The sequence below is a fragment of the Pristiophorus japonicus genome, chromosome 12, assembly GCF_044704955.1.
Source record: "Pristiophorus japonicus isolate sPriJap1 chromosome 12, sPriJap1.hap1, whole genome shotgun sequence".
In the NCBI taxonomy this organism is placed as follows: domain Eukaryota; kingdom Metazoa; phylum Chordata; class Chondrichthyes; family Pristiophoridae; genus Pristiophorus; species Pristiophorus japonicus.
Window position 1 is genome coordinate 53,747,111 of NC_091988.1, and position 18,544 is coordinate 53,765,654.

General features: G+C 43.6%; 1 protein-coding gene across 1 annotated transcript in view; it reads right to left on the reverse strand.

Moving 5' to 3' along the window:
* The window catches only part of LOC139276900 (mitogen-activated protein kinase 14A), a 52,281-nt gene extending 35,929 nt beyond the window's left edge, over positions 1-16,352 (reverse strand). The window contains exons 1-4 of the mRNA XM_070894896.1: positions 16,234-16,352; positions 7,231-7,360; positions 7,063-7,121; positions 3,569-3,680 (exon numbers count right to left, since the gene is read on the reverse strand). Of these exons, the coding sequence (XP_070750997.1) occupies positions 3,569-3,680; positions 7,063-7,121; positions 7,231-7,360; positions 16,234-16,352 (420 nt within the window). The remainder of the gene's footprint in view (positions 1-3,568; positions 3,681-7,062; positions 7,122-7,230; positions 7,361-16,233) is intronic.
* Positions 16,353-18,544: the final 2,192 nt, after the last annotated feature.

Sequence of the window (18,544 nt, forward strand, 5' to 3'; positions counted from 1 at the left end):
ACCCATGGAAATCGACACTGGTGCATCCATGAGTGTAGTACCGGAGTCGCTATACCTCGACAAATTGCGGGATTTCACATTGGAGAAAGCCAAGATAGAGCTGCGAGGCTATTCGGGAGAGAACATTCCGGTGGTAGGTCATATCACCGTACCGGTGAAATACAAGGATCAAGTTCAGAGCTTGTCTCTAATAGTAGTGGCAGGAGATAAGCCTGCCTTACTAGGAAGAAATTGGTTGGGATCACTGAAGCTGGATTGGAGTGAGATTTTTTGTGTTGAAACGAGATTTGCGTCAAAGGATGATGTCATCAAGAATTATCCGAAGGACGGGCAGTCCAATCCAAGGCTTCAAGGTGAGTGTCAGGGTACAGAAGGACACTAGATCGGTTTACTGCAAGCCACGTTCCATACCATATGCACTCAAGGAGAAAGTTGAGAAAGAACTCAAAAGACTAGCAACTGAGAACATTATTTGTAAGATAGATCGATGTAATTGGGCTACACCCATTGTTGTTGTACCTAAGTCCGATGGTAAGGCAAGATTGTGCGGTGATTATAAAATAACCGTAAATCAGGTTCTAGAGGGTAATGTCTCCAATACATTGTCAAATATAGAAGAATTGTTCACAACACTGACAGGCGGTCAGATTTTCTCAAATTCATGCTTGACTATAAATACCCATCTAGGCCTATATCAATTTAATAGGCTACCATTTGGAGTGCCTTCCGCCCCTGCCATATTCCAAGGGGTGATGAACCAGATTTTGCAAGGTATTGAAGGGGTAGTATGTTATTTAGATGACATACTAATTTCAGCACCTAATAGGCAAATTCATAATAACATATTGAATGAAGTCCTCAAACGGCTAGAGAAGCACAGAGTACGAGTGTCTGCTCGCAAGTGTGAGTTATTTCAAAACTCAGTGGTACAGAGTAGACAAAGATGGTTTACATCCAACCAAGGAAAAACTGGATGCAATCAGAAATGCACCCACTCCCAAGAATGTCACTGAACTTCGATCATTTTTGGGTCTTTTGAACTATTACGGGAAGTTCCTATCAAATTTGTTTACAGTATTAAATCCACTGAATCTATTGAAAAAACAGGTCCATTGGAAGTGGTCAAAAGAATGCGATACAGCATTCAAGGAGTGTAAAAGCAACTTGGTAGAGAGCACCATGTTAGTTCACTATGACGTATCTCAGGAGATCAAGCTAGCATGTGATGCCTCTCTGTATGGAGTTGGGGCAGTAATCTCTCATGTATTACCTAGTGGGGAGGAGAGACCAATTGCTTTTGTTTCGTGCACTCTCAGTGCGAGTGAGCGTAATTATGCGCAAATCGAAAGGGAAGCTTTGGCATTAATTTTTGGGGTCAAGAAGTTCCACAAATACTTGTATGGTCGTAAGTTTACTCTCGTTGTGGACCGTAAGCCCCTGACAGCAATCCTCCATCCAAAGTCCCCAGTTCCAACATTATTTGCAGGCCGAATGCAGAGATGGGCTTTGATTTTGTCAGCATATACATATGATAGTGAATACAGATGATCAGCTGATCACAGTACTGCTGATGTTATGTCTAGATTGCCTTCCCCATCACATTACACCTGATAGGGAAGAGGTGTTCTTTTTTTCATACATCGATGAACTGCCAGTCATAGCTGAAGAGATTGGTAGAGCAACCAAACGTGACCCAGTGATGTCAAAGTTGTATGATTATATTGCAAATGGATGGCCAAACCAGATAACAGACAAAGATATTCATCCATTCTTCAGTCGTAGGAATGAATTATCAGTTGATAAAGATTGTATCATGTGGTTATACCAAATAAATTCAGGTCCAAATTATTAGGAGACCTCCATGACCAGCACCTGGGAATGTGCTTGACCAAGAGTTTTGCACACAGTTACTTATAGTGGACAGGTCTTGATAAAGATAGAGTGTATATCGTCAGTCAGTGTACGACATGTCAATCGGTAAGCAAGCAACCACCATCAGTACTATTACAGCCATGGAAATGGCCTCCCAGGATATGGCAAAGGCTACATATCGATTTTACTGAGGTAGAAGGACAATAATTGTTCATTGTGATTGATAGCCATTCGAATTGGGTCGAGGTGTTTCCAATGTGGAAAACAACAAGTATAACATTAGACATTTTGCGAAGATTATTTTCTTCATTTGGCCTCCCTGAAGACATTGTTTCGGATAATGGACCACAATTTCGTTCAGAAGAATTTGCACAGTTCATGAGCAAAAATGGTGTGAAACATACCAAGGTTCCACCATACCACCCTGGTTCGAATGGTGCAGCAGAGCGCACTGTACAAATTGTAAAACGTGCCCTCATCAAACAAACGTTAGATCCAAATCCAAAGAAACGACAGTTATCATTGGACCACAAATTGGTTACTTTCCTAATAACGTATCATAATACTCCTCACACAACAACTGGTGGAACACCAGCAGCGTTGTTTTTCAAACGACGGCCACAAACCAGATTCTTGTTGTTAAAACCAAACTTGGCATAATCTGTAGACGAGACACAATTAAGACAGAAAGAGAATCATGATGGAGGTAGAGTAAAAGAGAGAAGTGTGAAATTAAACCAGAAGGTGAGAGTGAAGAACCATCACCATAAATGGGTAAAGTGGTTACCAGGAAGAGTGGTGAAGATATGTGGTCCTTGCACATATTTGGTCAAGATGTTTGATAATGGACAGGTTAGGTTTGTTCACATTGATATTTTACCTACAGACATGGAAGTAGTTGAAGGTGGGAGTGATTCAATTATTTCTGACTCATCAGATAGTTTTGATACACCAGTAGTATATCCTAAATCCAATGTACTGGAAACAAATCCAAGAGAAAGTCAGAATTTAAGTCTGAGTCCGAGTCAGGAAAACAAATAGTCTGAAGTTAGAGAGAGTTCAAATGGAAATCAAGGGCATCCCTTGGAGGAAAACTTCCCTCAGGATCAGCCTCGAATGAGTTTAAATGCGACACCATGTTTGGAAGGTTCTGTTAGAGAGCAAAGGTATCCTCTTCGAAACAGAAAATAAGTGGTTAAGCTTGATTTGTAAATATGGCAAAATAAGTCCATATCCTTTGTTATGTATAACCATGTAATTATGTATGATGATTGTTTGTTATAATAACTCTTCATTATGGAGGGAGAAGTGTAATGTCTCTAGCTCCACACTGTGGACGTCTGTGTTACTGCAGCTAGTGATGTTTAATAAAAAGAGCAGGTCACCTGACCAGCAGGGGAAGTTTTCCGGAACCTGCAGCCATCTTACAGGCTGTGTGATGTGTGTTCTCTGAAGATACAACAGTCTCTAGGACAGTAGTGACCTGTCTGGTGTTGAAGCCAGTATTATCCTTTAGGAACCAACGTTTAGAATTATGCAGCGTTCATGTAAGGTCCAGGCTAGTGAGGCATTAGACAATACTGAAGCTTCTTCCTTCCTTCTCATCTCCAGAGACAAACTAGCCATAACTGCAAGTGTGGTGGAGGCCTCCATCCTTCTCCTTGAATCTATCCCCTTCAACCCTCCTTCTCCTCACCTTAAGTCCACGTAGAATCTGGTAAAGAAGAAACACCACCATACTTTCAGAGAGATTCTGTTTCTTCATGATATGACAGAGGTCCCGGTCCACGAATGGCATCACAATGTAACTGTGGATAGAGTTTACACACACACAGAGGTGTGAGCACTTACTCCAGCAACTTTAGTCAGCCAAGTTTTAAAACTCTTTACATTCATATATTCTACAAGTTGTTACTTTTGGAAGTCAAGTTTTTATTTGTAATCTTGACTATTTTTGACATATATAATAATGCCGAGTATTTCCTTTGTTTTTATATCTGATCTAGAAGCATTGGATTTTTCAAAAAGTGGAAAAGTCTTCTACTCCCAACACTGAGAACTCTCATCATAAAACAAAAACCCTCTCAAATGTTTGTTTCAAGATAAGGAATGAGGTCTTAATTATAACTAAATACATGGCTTCCTATATGAATTTTATGTCTTGTCACAATTAAAAATAACATGCATGTCCCAATGGCTCAGATGAAAAATCTATATCTGAGCCATGTAGACCAGGTGGGTGTTAGTTTCCATCCCCAGTTTATACTCAATTAGCTGGTTTACACCCAACAGCTTGCATTTATATAGCGCCTTTAATTAAAATAACCCAAGGCGCTTCACAGGAGCATTACCAAACAAAATTTAACACCAAGCCATTTAGGAAGATATTAGGACAGGTGACTAAATGCTTGGTCACAGAGGTAGATTTTAAAGAGCATCTTAAAGGAGGAGAGAGATGTAGAGAAGTGGAGAAGTTTCGAGAGGGAATTCCAGAGCTTAGCCCTAGACAACTGAAGCCAAGGCCGCCAATGGTGGAGCGATGAAAATTGGGGATGTACAAGAGGCCAGAATTGGAGGCACACAGAGATCTCGGAGGGTTTAAGGGCTGGAGGAGGTTACAGAGAAAGGGAGGGGTGAGGCCATGGAGGGATCTGAAAACAAGGATGAGAATTTTTTTTTTCTTTAAATATAATTCAAGGCATTGCCAGACCTGGAGCCAATGTCGGTCAGCGAGCACAGGGGTGATGGGTGAATGGGACTTGGTGCCAGTTAGGTTATAGGCAGCAGAGTTTTGAATGAGCTGGTTTACAAAGGGTGCAAGCTGGGTGGCCGTCCAGGGGAGGATTGGAATAGTAGAGTCTCGAGGTTAAAAAAAAGCCAGGGATGAGGCAGGCAGCATTAGTGGGTGCTACAACTGGCCCCAGTAGTCCTGGGTTAGGGAAAGGGAAAATTGGCCAGGGGTGTCAGTCCTGATCAACATACAGTAACTCGACTAGAAATGCATGTTTGTGGACACGTCTGCTGAGACATCCCCCACAGTTGAATAGCTTGCTGACAATCACCTGTGAGGCTCGTACATGAATCAGGGCCAACTGATTTGATGCAACCACCACCCATTGAACTTTACTACAGGGAGGGAGTCAACACCTTCATAAAGGGAGGGGAGGGGGAAAAGGCATCATAGAATTATACAGCACAGAAGGAGCCCATTTGCCCCATTATGCCTGTACTGGCTCTTTGAAAAAATTATCCAATCAGGTCAACTCCCTTACTCTTTCCCTGTAGCTCAGCAAATATTTTCTTGTTAAGTATATATCCAATTCCCTTTTGAAAGTAACTATTGAATCTGTTTCCACCACCCTTTGAGGCAATGCATTCTGGATCACAACTCTTTGCACGAAATAAATTATCTACATTTCCCCTCTGGTTCTTTTGCCAATTATCTTAAATCAAAGTCCTCTGGTTACTGACCGTCCTGCTGGTAGAAACAGTTTCTTCTCAATTACTCTATCAAAACCCCTCATAGTTTTGAACATCACTATAAAATCTTCCCTTGACCTTCTCTGCTCTGCTCTAATAATAACAATTCAGCTTCTCTAGTCTCTCCACATGCTCGTTATTTGACATTTAAATTGCCCGTCGGACAATGTGTCTGCCTGCCCTTGTGGATGCTGTTTTTGTATTGTCCCCATCAAACCTGGCTTGTCAAGATAAAGTGCCCAAAACAATTACTTAAAAAGGAGGTTTGCTTCACCGCTGCTCATAACTAATAGGCCAGTGAATTTAGTCTGTGAGCAACAGAGCCACAAAAATTAGGAAAGTCCCCAATTCAATTTTGGATCCTGCTATTTAATCTCAGGGTGCTGGTCTCAGAGCCCGAGGTCAGGGAAAGGGGGGAGGGGGGGAGAAATAATTAACTCATCAGCCAGGGTCCCACTCATGATCACTATTCAAGTCTCTTGCCAGAAGTACGGGATTGGATTCAGGTGTGATGCCCCAAAGGTCAAACAGCCTCGATTGGTTCAGTGTCAGCTCGTGGCTCAGTGGATAGCACCCGTTCAGAAGGTTGTGGGTTCAAGTCCCACGCCAGAGACTTGAGCACAAAAATTTAGGCTGACACTCCAATGCAGTCCTGGCCAATATTTATCCCTCAATCAGCATCACTAAAACAGGCTATCTGGTCATTGCTATTTGTGGGAGCTTGCTGTTCAGAAAACTGACTGCCACGTTTCCTACATTACATAAGAAATAGGAGCAAGAGTAGGCCATTTGGCCCCTCGAGCCTGCTCCGCCATTCAATAAAATCATGGCTGATGATCAACCTCAACTCCACTTTCCCGCCCAATCTCCATATACCTAAGTCAACTCGACTCCAAATATCTATCTATTACAACAGTGACTGGACTTAAAAAAAAAATACTTTATTGGCAGTTAAGCGCTTTGGGATGTCCGGTGGTCGTGAAAGATGCTACAGGTATATAAATGGAAGTCTTTCTTTTAACTACCCGAGGGCAGTGTAATCCATGAAACTGTCTCCTAACACAAAGTCAACACTGAAAAGGTGAGCAGAAGAAAATTACAGAAGCATAAATTATCAAGACATAAAAATCCGAATCATGCAAGAACTGTAACCTGTTCGAACAATATCTTTGGCTTGTCGCCACATCATGCACATCAATTCTTTCTCAGCATGTTGTAGCAAAGCCACAGAGAAGAATTTAAGGACCGAGACACTTAATCCACCACACATTCTCCTGTTTGTGTATCAATTCCCTCACAAATCGAAGCACGAGAATATGTGAGATAGAGAGAGAGAATGAAAGAGAGAGAGGAGAGACCGAAAGGCTGCCTCTTTTTCAGTTAATTTTGTCTCTATCTCCCACCGGGTCTCCTAGCACACAATACACTGTCGATATTAACTTATGTACTGCCTTCAATACAGTAACATTTTACAAAGGCACTTCACAGAGCCATGAGTAGAAGTGGTGGCAACTGACAGCAGTGGAGTAGAGATTTGCAATTCAACAATATGTAAGGAGGGCAGGGAAAATTGAGACCATGAATAAACGCCCCACTACTTTATTGATGCTTATAGAGGTTTGCAAGAAGGTACATGCCATGCTGGAATCCAAAACACTGAAAATGCCAGAAGACAACAAAAAAAATTTCCACTGTGCTGCATGTACTTACAAGCTCTGGAATGTCTGTATATAGTCTTCTGGTGAAAAGACATTGAGCAAACAAATCACCTGCAAAAAGAAAAACGTGACTGATAAAAATCATAGAAGAAATGAGAACAGACATAACATGTTAATATGCTTAGGATTCCTTTGTTCAAGCTTGTTGATTTTAACTCACGTTTTCCTGCTTGTTGTGTTTGAGCAATCGTAGTTCCCGGTACGCTCGCTTGGCATGAGTTAAAGACTGGAAGGGTCGGTGCAATTTCTTCACAGCCACTTTCTCCCCTGTCTTCTGGTCAATAGCTGAACTGTATATGAAAGGAAGGAAGAAAGAAAGACTTCCATTTAGCATCTTTCATGACCACCACAAAGCGTCCCAAAGTGCTTTACAGCCAAATAAGCACTTTTTGAAGTGCAGTCACTGTTGTCATCATCATCATAGGCGGTCCCTCGAACGAGGATGACTTGGTTCCACACCAAAAGGATCGAGTTCATGGATGTTTCAATGGAGGACCCAATATTCCTGTCCTGAACTCCAGGGATGGAAGATGCCTTTGCGTGAATTTTTTTAGCGTGTGGTGACCGTTGCACATCAGCCACCACATGGGCTTGACAGAGCTAGGCCTTTATCCAGTGGCAAGGGTAAACCAGAATGACTGGAGACCTGCTCTGCTGCACGGACCTAGTGCGCACACATAGCGCAGTGTGGGCTGGCCCATGCTGCCCCTGGACCCTCACCTCTTCTGGGCCCCACACCTTCCTTTGACGCACCTCGACCACGATCTCTCACCACTCAACTCTTGTCACATCTCAGCCATGATCTCTCACTGCACCTCCGCCACGATCTCGCCGCTCATCCACCCCAACCTGCCCGCTCTAACAGGCGATCTGGGTCTTGATGACGTCACCCAGTCGCCTACCTCAAAGTCGTCGCACACTCGGGACGACTCGTGTTGGAAGTTATAGTGGCATGCTTCCAGTTCTTTATACTCCCGAGCTGCGGTGGTATCCTCTCACAGGTCGGAGTGGCCCACTGTGTTCCAGGGGCCCGCACTCCTGCTCTTTATACTCCCGACCTGCAGTGATATCCTTTCGCAGGTAGGGGTGGCCTACAATGTTCCAGGGCCAGGCTCCTGCTCTTTATACTCCCGACCTGCGGTGGTGCAGGAAACGTGGCAGCCAATTTGCGTACAGCAAGCTCCTACAAACAGCAATGTGATGATGACCAGATAATCTGTTTTATTGATGTTGATTGAGGGATAAATATTAGCCAGGACCACAGGGATAACTCCCCTGCTAATCTTCAAAATGGTGCCATAGGATCTTTTACGTCCACCTGAGAAGGCAGATGGGACCTCGGTTTAACGTCTCATCTGAAAGACGGCACCTCCGAAAGTGCAGCGCTCCCTCAGTATAGAGTGGAAACAAGAAGCAGAATATCAGACTTGCTAACTGACGAGGTGGCACTGTGACAGGAGCTGCAACACATCACGCCATGGAGTGAAAGGACTTGACGTTGTCCCCATTATTCCTCATGCACTAAATTCCTTATCTCAGCTGTGGGGATGTGTCAAGTAGAGGCCAGACACAGCGAGGCAGAATTTTCTAGTTTTTAAAAAACAGTTGTTTACAGAGTGGTATTAACAGAAGTCCAGGAGTAGTTCACCTGTTACTCAGAATATAAAACCCACAGGTATGAGGGACAAAATAAATAACACGTCAGAGTAAAAAAAAATGAAGAATGACCAAAACCGACACCTCCAGTGAAGCCACATTCATTTTGCACGTGCAGCATATTTATCTTGTGTGTTTAGATCTGAAAAGATGTAATAATACTAATTAGAATGAAAGAATTGGTTTTCTGCCGCAACCAGTTGCTTTATAAATACTCTGCTGTAAGTGGCACAGTGCTCTTGCCAAAACAACATACCTCAGAATGTTAAATGCGGTCTGCTCCTGTGATCATTTCGACAATGAATGCCCAATCCTGACTGTTAATTGTAGATGCTCCTTCACCACAGGGAGGGAGAGAAGGTTCAGCTGGAAAGCTGGTCCCATATACTTCCTGACAGGAAGTTACAGAGCAGTGCCAGTAGGCCGGGGCTGGTGTGAAATGAGCAGTTGCAGTCGGCGCAAACTATCTATTTTTACAATAACATTTCTCAAACGGGTCAGCTTGGTTCTGTGGTCGTAATCTCACTTCGGAGTCAGGAGATTGTAGGTTTAAGCCCCTCTCCAGGACTTAAGCACGTAATCTCGGCTGACACTTCAGTGCAATGTTGCATTATTTAGATAAGACATTATACTTTTCTAGCTGTTCGGGTGTGTAAAAATAATCCCAAGGCACCATACAAAGAGATGGGGAGTTCTTCCAGAATCTGAAACAATATTTGACCCTCAACCAATACCACCAAAAATAATCATTGCTGTGCGCAATTAGCTGCTGCATTTGTCTACACAACAATAATTTTTTTTGTGAAGTGCTTTAAGACAGTCTTGACGCTTGGAAGGTGCTATATAAATGCAAGTTCTTCTTTATGTCAGTTGTGGAGTTGAGTCTCTCATCTGCCACATCATACCAAGTTAGTCAATTTTTCTCTTCCTCATGGGCTGTGTTTAAGTCTGTGTGTTTTCCCCCGATCTAATTGTTTAGCATAATAAATACAATCAACATTTCGGAGAAAAAAAAACATCTTCCAATCATTCCAAAAATATCTCCAACTCCCACGCACGGTTCAACACGCCCGGTTAGGCCTCATCTTGTTCTCGACCCACATTCCCCTTTCCCAATCCAACACTACTTCCTTCTACATCCGCTCCTCGATAAAACTCTCTCCAAACTCTCTTACAACTGCACTTATCAACTCAAAACTGTCCAACCTTAGGCCCTCTTTTAACAATGACATTTCTGCAGCCACCAATCTGCTCAACCACCACCTCACCACCACCTTTGATGCCCTAGTTCCTATTAAAAAGATGACTCTCTCCCATGCTGACCATTCCCCCGGTATAGCCCTCATCTTCGCTCCCTTAAGTGAAAAAGGCGCAGACTTAAACGGATTTGGCAGACAACTGGTTTCGCCATTCACCGCCAGATCTGACTCGAACACATAATACATTATCGGTTTCTACTCTTGTCTACAAAAACAGCTCACTATTTCAGGATCATTCTGGAATGCAAAAATAAAAATACTATTCTCTATTGCTAACCATCTCCTTAAACCCCTCTCCCCTATCTCCACCACACTCAGCTCCAACAAGTGTGAGAATCTCATGGACTTTTTTGTCTCAAAGATTGAGACCATCTGATCAGCTGCCTCTGCGAATTCCTTTCCTTCACCTTGCACACAGGGCCAAACTTTATCGGAGGCTCCCACCTGCCCTAGCCCTAAACTCATATCTTTCTCGAGTTTTCCTTTGATCTCCCAAACTCATCTTGTCCATGAGACCCACTTCCTGCTCCCTTGACCCTATTCCCACTAAACTGCTGACCACCCAACTTCCTTTTCTGGCTCCCATGTTAGCCGACATTGTTAACTGTTCTCTCTCCTCAGATACTGTCCCCCTCTCCGTCAAATCTGCTGTTATCATCCCTTTCCTCAAAAAAACAATCCTTGACCCCACTTTGCTTGCTAGCTATTGCCCCATCTCCAACCACCCTTTCCTGTCCAAAATACTCGAACGTGTTGTCACCTCCCAAATCCATGACCATCTTTCCCTGAATTCAATGTTTGAATCCCTTCAAACTGGTTTTCGTCCCTGCCACAGTACCAAAATGGTTCACATCAAAGTCACAAATGACAACCTTTGTGACTGTGACAAAGATAAACTATCCCTCCTCGTCCTTCTGGAAAGGGGAGGTGCAACGAGACCTGGGTGTCATGGTACATCAGTCATTGAAAGTTGGCATGCAGGCTCAGCAGGCGGTGAACAAGGCAAATGGTATGTTGGCCTTCATAGCTAGGGGATTTGAGTATAGGAGCAGAGAGGTCTTACTGCAGTTGTACAGGGCCTTGGTGAGGCCTCACCTGGAATATTGTGTTCAGTTTTGGTCTCCTAATCTGAGGAAGGATGTTCTTGCTATTGAAGGAGTGCAGCGAAGGTTCACCAGACTGATTCCCGGGATGGCAGGACTGATATGAGGAGAGACTGGATTGACTGGGCCTGTATTCACCGGTGTTTAGAAGGATGAGAGGGGATCTCATAGAAACATATAAAATTCTGATGGGACTGGACAGGTTAGGTGCAGGAAGAATGTTCCTGATGTTGGGGAAGTCCAGAACTAGGGGACACAGTCTAAGGATAAGGGGTAAGCCATTTAGGACTGAGATGAGGAGAAACTTCTTCGCACAGAGAGTTGTTAAGCTGTGGAATTCTCAACCGTAGAGAGTTGTTGATTCCAGTTCATTGGATATATTCTAAAGGGAGTTAGATATGGCCCTTACGGCTAAAGAGATCAAGGGGTATGGAGAGAAAGCAGGAAAAGAGTACTGATCAGCCATGATCTTATTGAATGGTGGTGCAGGCTCGAAGGGCCGAATGGCCTACTCCTGCACCTATTTTCTATGTTTCTATGGACCCGTCTGCAGCCTTTGACACAGTATGACCGCTCCATCCTCCTCCAACGCCTCTCCACCATTGTTCAGCTAGGTGGGACTGCACTAGCCTGGCTCCATTCTTATCTAATCATAAGCCAGGAAATCTGCAATGGCTTCTCTTCCCACTCCTGCATTGTTACCTCTGGTGTCCCCCAAGGATTTATCCTTGGGCCCCTCCTATTTCTCATCTATATGCTGCCCCTTGGCGATATCAGAGTCAGTTTCCACATGTACATTGACGACACCCAGCTCTATCCTTCCACCACTTCACTCGACTCCTGCTTGCTATCTAAATTGTCAGATATTTTGTCCGACATCCAGTACTGGAGGAGCGCAAATTTTCTCCAATTAAATATTGGGAAGACCGAAGCCATTATCTTTGGTCCCCACCACAAACTGCGTCCCCTAGCCACTGACTCCATCCCTCTCCCTAGCATCTATCTGACTGTTTGCAACTTAGATGTCATATTTGACTGTGAAATGAGTTTCTGGCCACATATCTGTGGCGTAACTAAAACCGCCTTTTTTCCGTAAATTGCCTGCCTCCACCCCAGCTCTTCTGCTGCTGAAACCCTCATTCATGCCTTTGTTACCTCTAGACTTGACTACTCCAACTCACTCCGGCTGACCTCCCACATCCTGCACTACGTAAACTTGAGGTCATCCAAAACTCAGCAGCCCATGTCCTAACTTGCAGCAAGTCATGATCACCCATCACCCCTGTGCTCGCTGACCTACATTGGCTCCCGGTTAAACAACGCCTCGATTTCTAAATTCTCATCCTCATTTACAAATCACTCTATGGCCTTGCCTCTCCCTATCTCTGTAATCTTTTTCAGCCTCACAACCCACAAGATGTCTGTGCTCCTCAAAATCTGCCCTCTTGTACATTTCTCGCTCATTATAATTGCTCAACAATCGGTGGCCGTGCCTCCAGCTGTTTGGGCCCTAAGCTCTGGAACTCCCTCCTTAAATCTCACCGCCTCTCTACGGTCTTTCCTCCTTTAAGACGTTCCTTAAAACTGACCTCTTTAATCAAGCTTTCGGTAATCTGCCTTAATTTCTTCTTTTGTGGTTCGGTGTCAAATGTATCTGTTTTGTCTTGTTAACACTGCTGTGAAGCGCCTTGGGATGTTTTACTATGTTAAAGGTGCTATATAAAGGTGCCACTGTGCAACCTCCATCACAATGCTGGTGTATAGTACAACACTGGCTACATTTCAGAAGTACTTCATGAACTGTAAAGCGCTTTGAGATGTCATGAAAGGCAGTATATAAATTCAAATCTTTCTTCTGTTAAAAATGCAAAGGTACATGTAATTTATCACAAGCAAACATATTTAAGTATCAGAAGAGATCACAAAAGAAGGATAATGACACTGAGTATAAAAAAAACTGAAGCAAGAAGACATCTTAGAATCTTGCATTCATACAGCACAGAAAGAGGCCATTTCTGCCATCGTGCCTGTGCTGGCTCTTTAAAAGAGCTATCCAATTAGTCCCATTCCCCTGCTCTTTCCTCGTAGCTCTGAAAATTTCTCCTTTTCAAGCATATATCCAATTTTAAATAAATTGATATGGAGAGCAAACAAAATGCAAATAATAATGGGATAGCATAAATTATTCCTAATATTCTGTTTAAATTTTTTTAATGATGTCTAATATTTTTATCTGTGTCCACCAACATGGGAGATCAACTAATACTTAACATGTTGTCCTGGGCATGGTTGTAGGAGTTGTATTCACTTAATTGTTATCGTGTGTGTGTGGGTACATGCGTGTATGTTTGGGGTATTCTTATTCTACATGTCCTGTTGGTTAAGTGATACATTGACCCAGAATTTGCGGTCCTGATGATGGTGAATTGGCAGTGTTCGCCATCATTTCCCTTTTGAAACTGACCGCAACTTCAGGATTTAGCGTATACGCAGCCTAACAACCTAAAGTTGTGCTCCGTCATGCACTCCCCTCCCCTCAGAGAGCCGGCAATCAGTGAAATCTCTCAAATCATGGAAACTAATGAAAATTTCAGCTCCTCTGCCACAATACCGCTGTTAAGTATCCCACTAAAAGTTAGACCCTTTTGGATTAGGTATAACTGGGAGTTTTAACGATGTATTGATTGCTAAATAAAGGTTATGGCCCTGAAAAACTAATTTAAATTTTGTGGTGTGTCAAATTTATCAATTTTAATAAAAATGTAAATTTTTATAAAATTAAAAAAGCCTTTGCTTTGCCGCTGACCACAAATTAGGGCCATTATTCTTTATGTCCATTGGACAGGAGTTACTGAGTCATTATCCAGGATTTTCTATTGGTTACATAATGCAGTGGCAAATTTGATCCATTGGGTAGATAGTTATTGGGGCGTTATTCTATGTTGGGTTGAAATCATGCTGTGCAATATTAGTTAACACATTGGCATGGTGGCATTAACATATTTGTTACTAATATCATGCAGCACAATTTCACCCTGATTTTTAAATGTTTTATCATTGTTCTCAGTGTGACCTACACTGATAATGCTGCATTTTTTGCCCATTCCTTGTTGTCCTGAAGCTCTGCTGGGTAACAATTCATTTGGCATTTCAGAGAGTCAACTATATAGTGTGGCACTGGAGTTACATGTAGGCCAGACCAGTTGGGGTGGCAGGTTCCCTTCATTGAAGGACTTCACTTAACCAATTGGGTTTTTACAACAATCCAGAAGCTTTCATGCTTATTTCCTTCGGTGCCAGCTACAAATGACTACATTTAGTGAAGCCATGACCCCGGTGCTGTGAGCTCAGTATATAATCACTGCACTACCATGACCCTAATTCTATTAGTAATACTGGAACAGTTTTATTTTTGGCATGTATTTGCACGAATGATAATGGGACAGTATCATTACAGGATAAGGGGGCATAGTCTCAGGAGAAGGGGTCTGCCATTTAAGACTGAGATGAGGAATTTCTTCACTCAGAGGGTTGTGAATCTTTGGAATTCTCGACCCCAAAGGGCTGTGGATGATGAGTCATTGAGTATATTCAAGGCCGAGATAGATAGATTTTGGGCTTTAGGGGAAATCAAGGGATGTGGGATCAATCGGGAAAGTGGAATTGAGGTCGAAGATCAGCCATGATCTTATTGAATAGCGGAGCAGGTTCATGGGTCCATATAGCTTACTCCTGCGCCTCATTTTTATTTTCTTATGTTCTTGTGACATTCTTACTCCAAAAATAGCCGTTGGTGTTATTGTGACATCCTTATTGTGGGCTTGGCTTCTGGTAAATTGTACTGAAGGCATCTGTTCTGAGTGTAGCTTTCAATAATACGCCTCCTGTTATTAGTCAATACCGCAACCACTGGCTTCAACTTTGGTCTTTTGCAACTCATCCAAATCTCAAAAAAACAACTGAGTGTACAGGAAAGTTAAATCCAGAACATTCAAATTAAACTGCCATATTAGGACAACGCACCCAAGTTCAAACTGGTGATAAACAAATTTAGATTGAGCAAGGCGTGGAGTGGGGTTCAGGGTATGTTAGTAGCCACGTAAATGCCGGACACACTGGAGAAGCAGTTGGATGTTGTATTGGAGCACGGCTGAGCTTTGAGGGGCTGAATAACTCCCTCCTTCGTATTTATGCAATGACCTTGCCAGTAATCCTGAGCAAAGTTTGACGATACTAATGGGCGAGGCAGATGTATTGGTGGGTTTAGATACTAGAGACAGACGGATAAGCCTCTGAAGTCGATACCTTTGCCATGAGCCCCAATCAATGTTAATGTGTCAGTTGTGGCTCTGAGTAGCACTCTCGCCTCTGCGTCAGAAGGTTATGGGTTCAGGTCCCACTCCAGAGACATGTTTGCGGGAGCTTGTGCGCAAATTTGCTGCCGTGTTTCCTACATTACATCAGTGACTACACGCCAAAAGTACTTCATTGGCTGGAAAGCACTTTGCGACGTCCTGAAAGGCGCTATAGAAATGCAAGTCTTTCCCCACTGCTCCCATTTTCTGCCTCCTTGTTTGCAAAGCGTCCTTTCCTCGGAGATGTAATGAATGGAATTTCCCAGCTCCTTCCCTCACTTAAAATAAATCTAACTCCACTACAACTTGGTGACATTTTCCCATTTAAAAAGTTGACGAGTTGCAAACTCTCAGATGCTGACACCCAACTCGAAGTCTTTCTCTCTGAATGGAAGTGCGGGGTGGGCGGGCAGAGATATGCCGTGGTTGACGGACCTTCTCCCTCCGGTCACCGTGAAGTTTGTGTGAGAATTGCACTTTGTCTTGCAAAGTACAACTCTTCGGTCTTATTATGAATGGTTTGCAGTCACGCGCGCACACACACACACACACTTTACCTGTTTTATATAATACAAAATAAATATACACAGTATAGCTATCTCATTTTTATTTTATTGTTGTCGTCTTTCTAGATCCCAAGGGCACGCTAACTTTCTTAAAATGAATCACCTTCAGCGCTCTCGCAACCAGAATCCGCAGCAGTCCCCAGATAAATTTCATGTTAATCCAACTTGTTGTTAAGCTGTGCAATCGGAGGGACAGTCGCCACCAGCATTATATTTCCACTTACCACACACTCCCGTAAGCCCCTGATCCTATGGGGATGAGATCGGTGTATCTGACCGGAACTTCCCACCTCGTCTTGTTAATCTCTTGACTGTGGAAGCCTTTCCTCACCGGGGTCGCCATTCCCCCGGCACTGATATACTCAATGGCAGCAAACCCCGCACCGCCAGAGAGAGAGAGAGAGCAGCCCGCGAGCTGACTCTTGCGGTTTCAGGTGAGTTTCCCCTGGCCAGTTTCTCGCGATTGCGCACTCGAGCTGCAGCGGCTGGGTGGGTTGTGACTGTGTGCCTGAAATTATTGTGCACGGTTTGTTTGTTTGTTGCAGATAGTCACTGTTCCATTTCCACAGCCTGTCATTATCACAGTTCCAACTTTGGGGAGGGAAGGGAAGATCCCACACTTGCAGGACTATGGGGAAAGGGCGGGGAGTGGGACTAGCTGAGGTGCTTTTGCAGAGAGCTGACACGGGTTCGACGGGCCGAATGGCCTCCTTCCGTGCTGAAACAATTCTATGATCTCTGTGCTTACCCTCGCCTTCATGGTGGGTTGTACTGTACCCAGCCTGCCGCTTGAGAAGAGTTCCTGGGACCTGCTCGACCAAGAGCTCTCATATCCACATTTGTCTATTGGCCCACGACTGCCCATTATCGTCCTCTTAGCAAGTTTGGGATCAAATTGGCTCCAGAATGACAAGTCCGCAGTTGGGAGCTTGCAAGTGAGTCAACCCTCTGTGACAGACTGGGTAATCCAATACTTTAGCCAGTTAGGACTGTAATACTCCAGGTGTCTCTTGGTGGTTGACTCGCCTGGTTTATTGAGGGGAACTGGAGAGTTCGATTTGTCTGGTGGGACGGGCAGAAATGTCTTTCCACCCGACTCCCTGTAACCTTGCACACCTGCACCCTAATGACAGGGCAGTCCCAGCTAAACTAGCAGCAGGAGGCTTAGCAATGCTGCGTGCTGATAAAAAGCGTAGTTTTAAGTACATACACTCCAGCAGTAACCTTCCACACTCTGGAATGTCCCTAATCCTCACAGCCTGTCAACTGGCATCCACATTTTCTGAAACGTGGTAAGTGAGGTGTGTGACGAAAGGGACAGTGTGGGAACCTCCTACGAGTAAACCAAATCGCAACTCTGTGGATTTCTCAGTAGTTATTCGGTTTGGAGACTCGAAAACATAGCAATGCTGGACTTCTCAGTGTGTCAGACTCCCAGGTGACCAAAACAAATACATTTTCCCTGCAAATATTTCCTACTGTTGCTACAGATAGTAATTGTTGCAGTGTGTCCCCAATAATAATTTCTGATATTTGTTTAATCTGACCTTGCATTAAGCTAAGGAAATGGGATGAAAAGATTGCCTGTTACAATGAGCTTAATGGGCTGGATGGCCTTTTGTCTTTACCATATTTATTTTCTTATGTTCTTAAGATATGTTCTTTTCAGTGAAGAAGGCTAAGATGTCATCTGACCACAAAGCAAAGTGGGCAACCTGATTAGGCTGACTTATCACCAATTATTACGTTGTTTCAAAGTGTCAAATACGGACTGTAAAGTTTTCCACATCACCATCACCACCACAATATATTCCCAGTTTTGGTTATAATCATCTCCCCATTGTGTAAATATAACTACTTTTCAATGCTGGTCAATGTCACTCTCCATTAATCCGGTGCAATATTACTATCCCTGCAATCTTGATTAAATCATGCTTCAAAGTCACTCAAGACACCTGGCTGAAAAGCAACACAAATTTCGATAGGATGCCTGGATGGAGAGCATAGTTTGCTGTGATAGGATGGGTATGCAAAATACTAGGCTGGAATCAATATATCAAATGGATAGGCATATAAGTTGTTCAGGCATGTGTATGGAATGTCTACTTGGGTGAGATAGATAAATTGGATGGCTGGTTAGAAAGGCTGAATAGAAGCCACTGACTCCATCTCGCTTCCCAACTTCTGTATGAGGTTGAACCAAACTGTTCACAACCTTGGTGCCATATTTGACCTGAAATGAATTTTTGACCACATATCCACAGCATAACTAAGACCACCTATTTCCACCTCTGTAACATCACCCATCTCTGCCCTTGCCTCAGCTCATCCGCTACTGAAGCCCTCATCCATGCCTTTATTACCTCTAGACTTGACTATTCCAATGCACTCCGAGCTAGCCTTCCACATTCTACCCCATGAAAACTAGAGGTGATCCAAAACTCAGCTGCCCCGTGTCCTAACTCGCAGCAAGTCCCGCTCGCCCATCAGCCCTGTGCTCGCTGACCTACATTGGCTCCCGGTTAAGTAACGCCT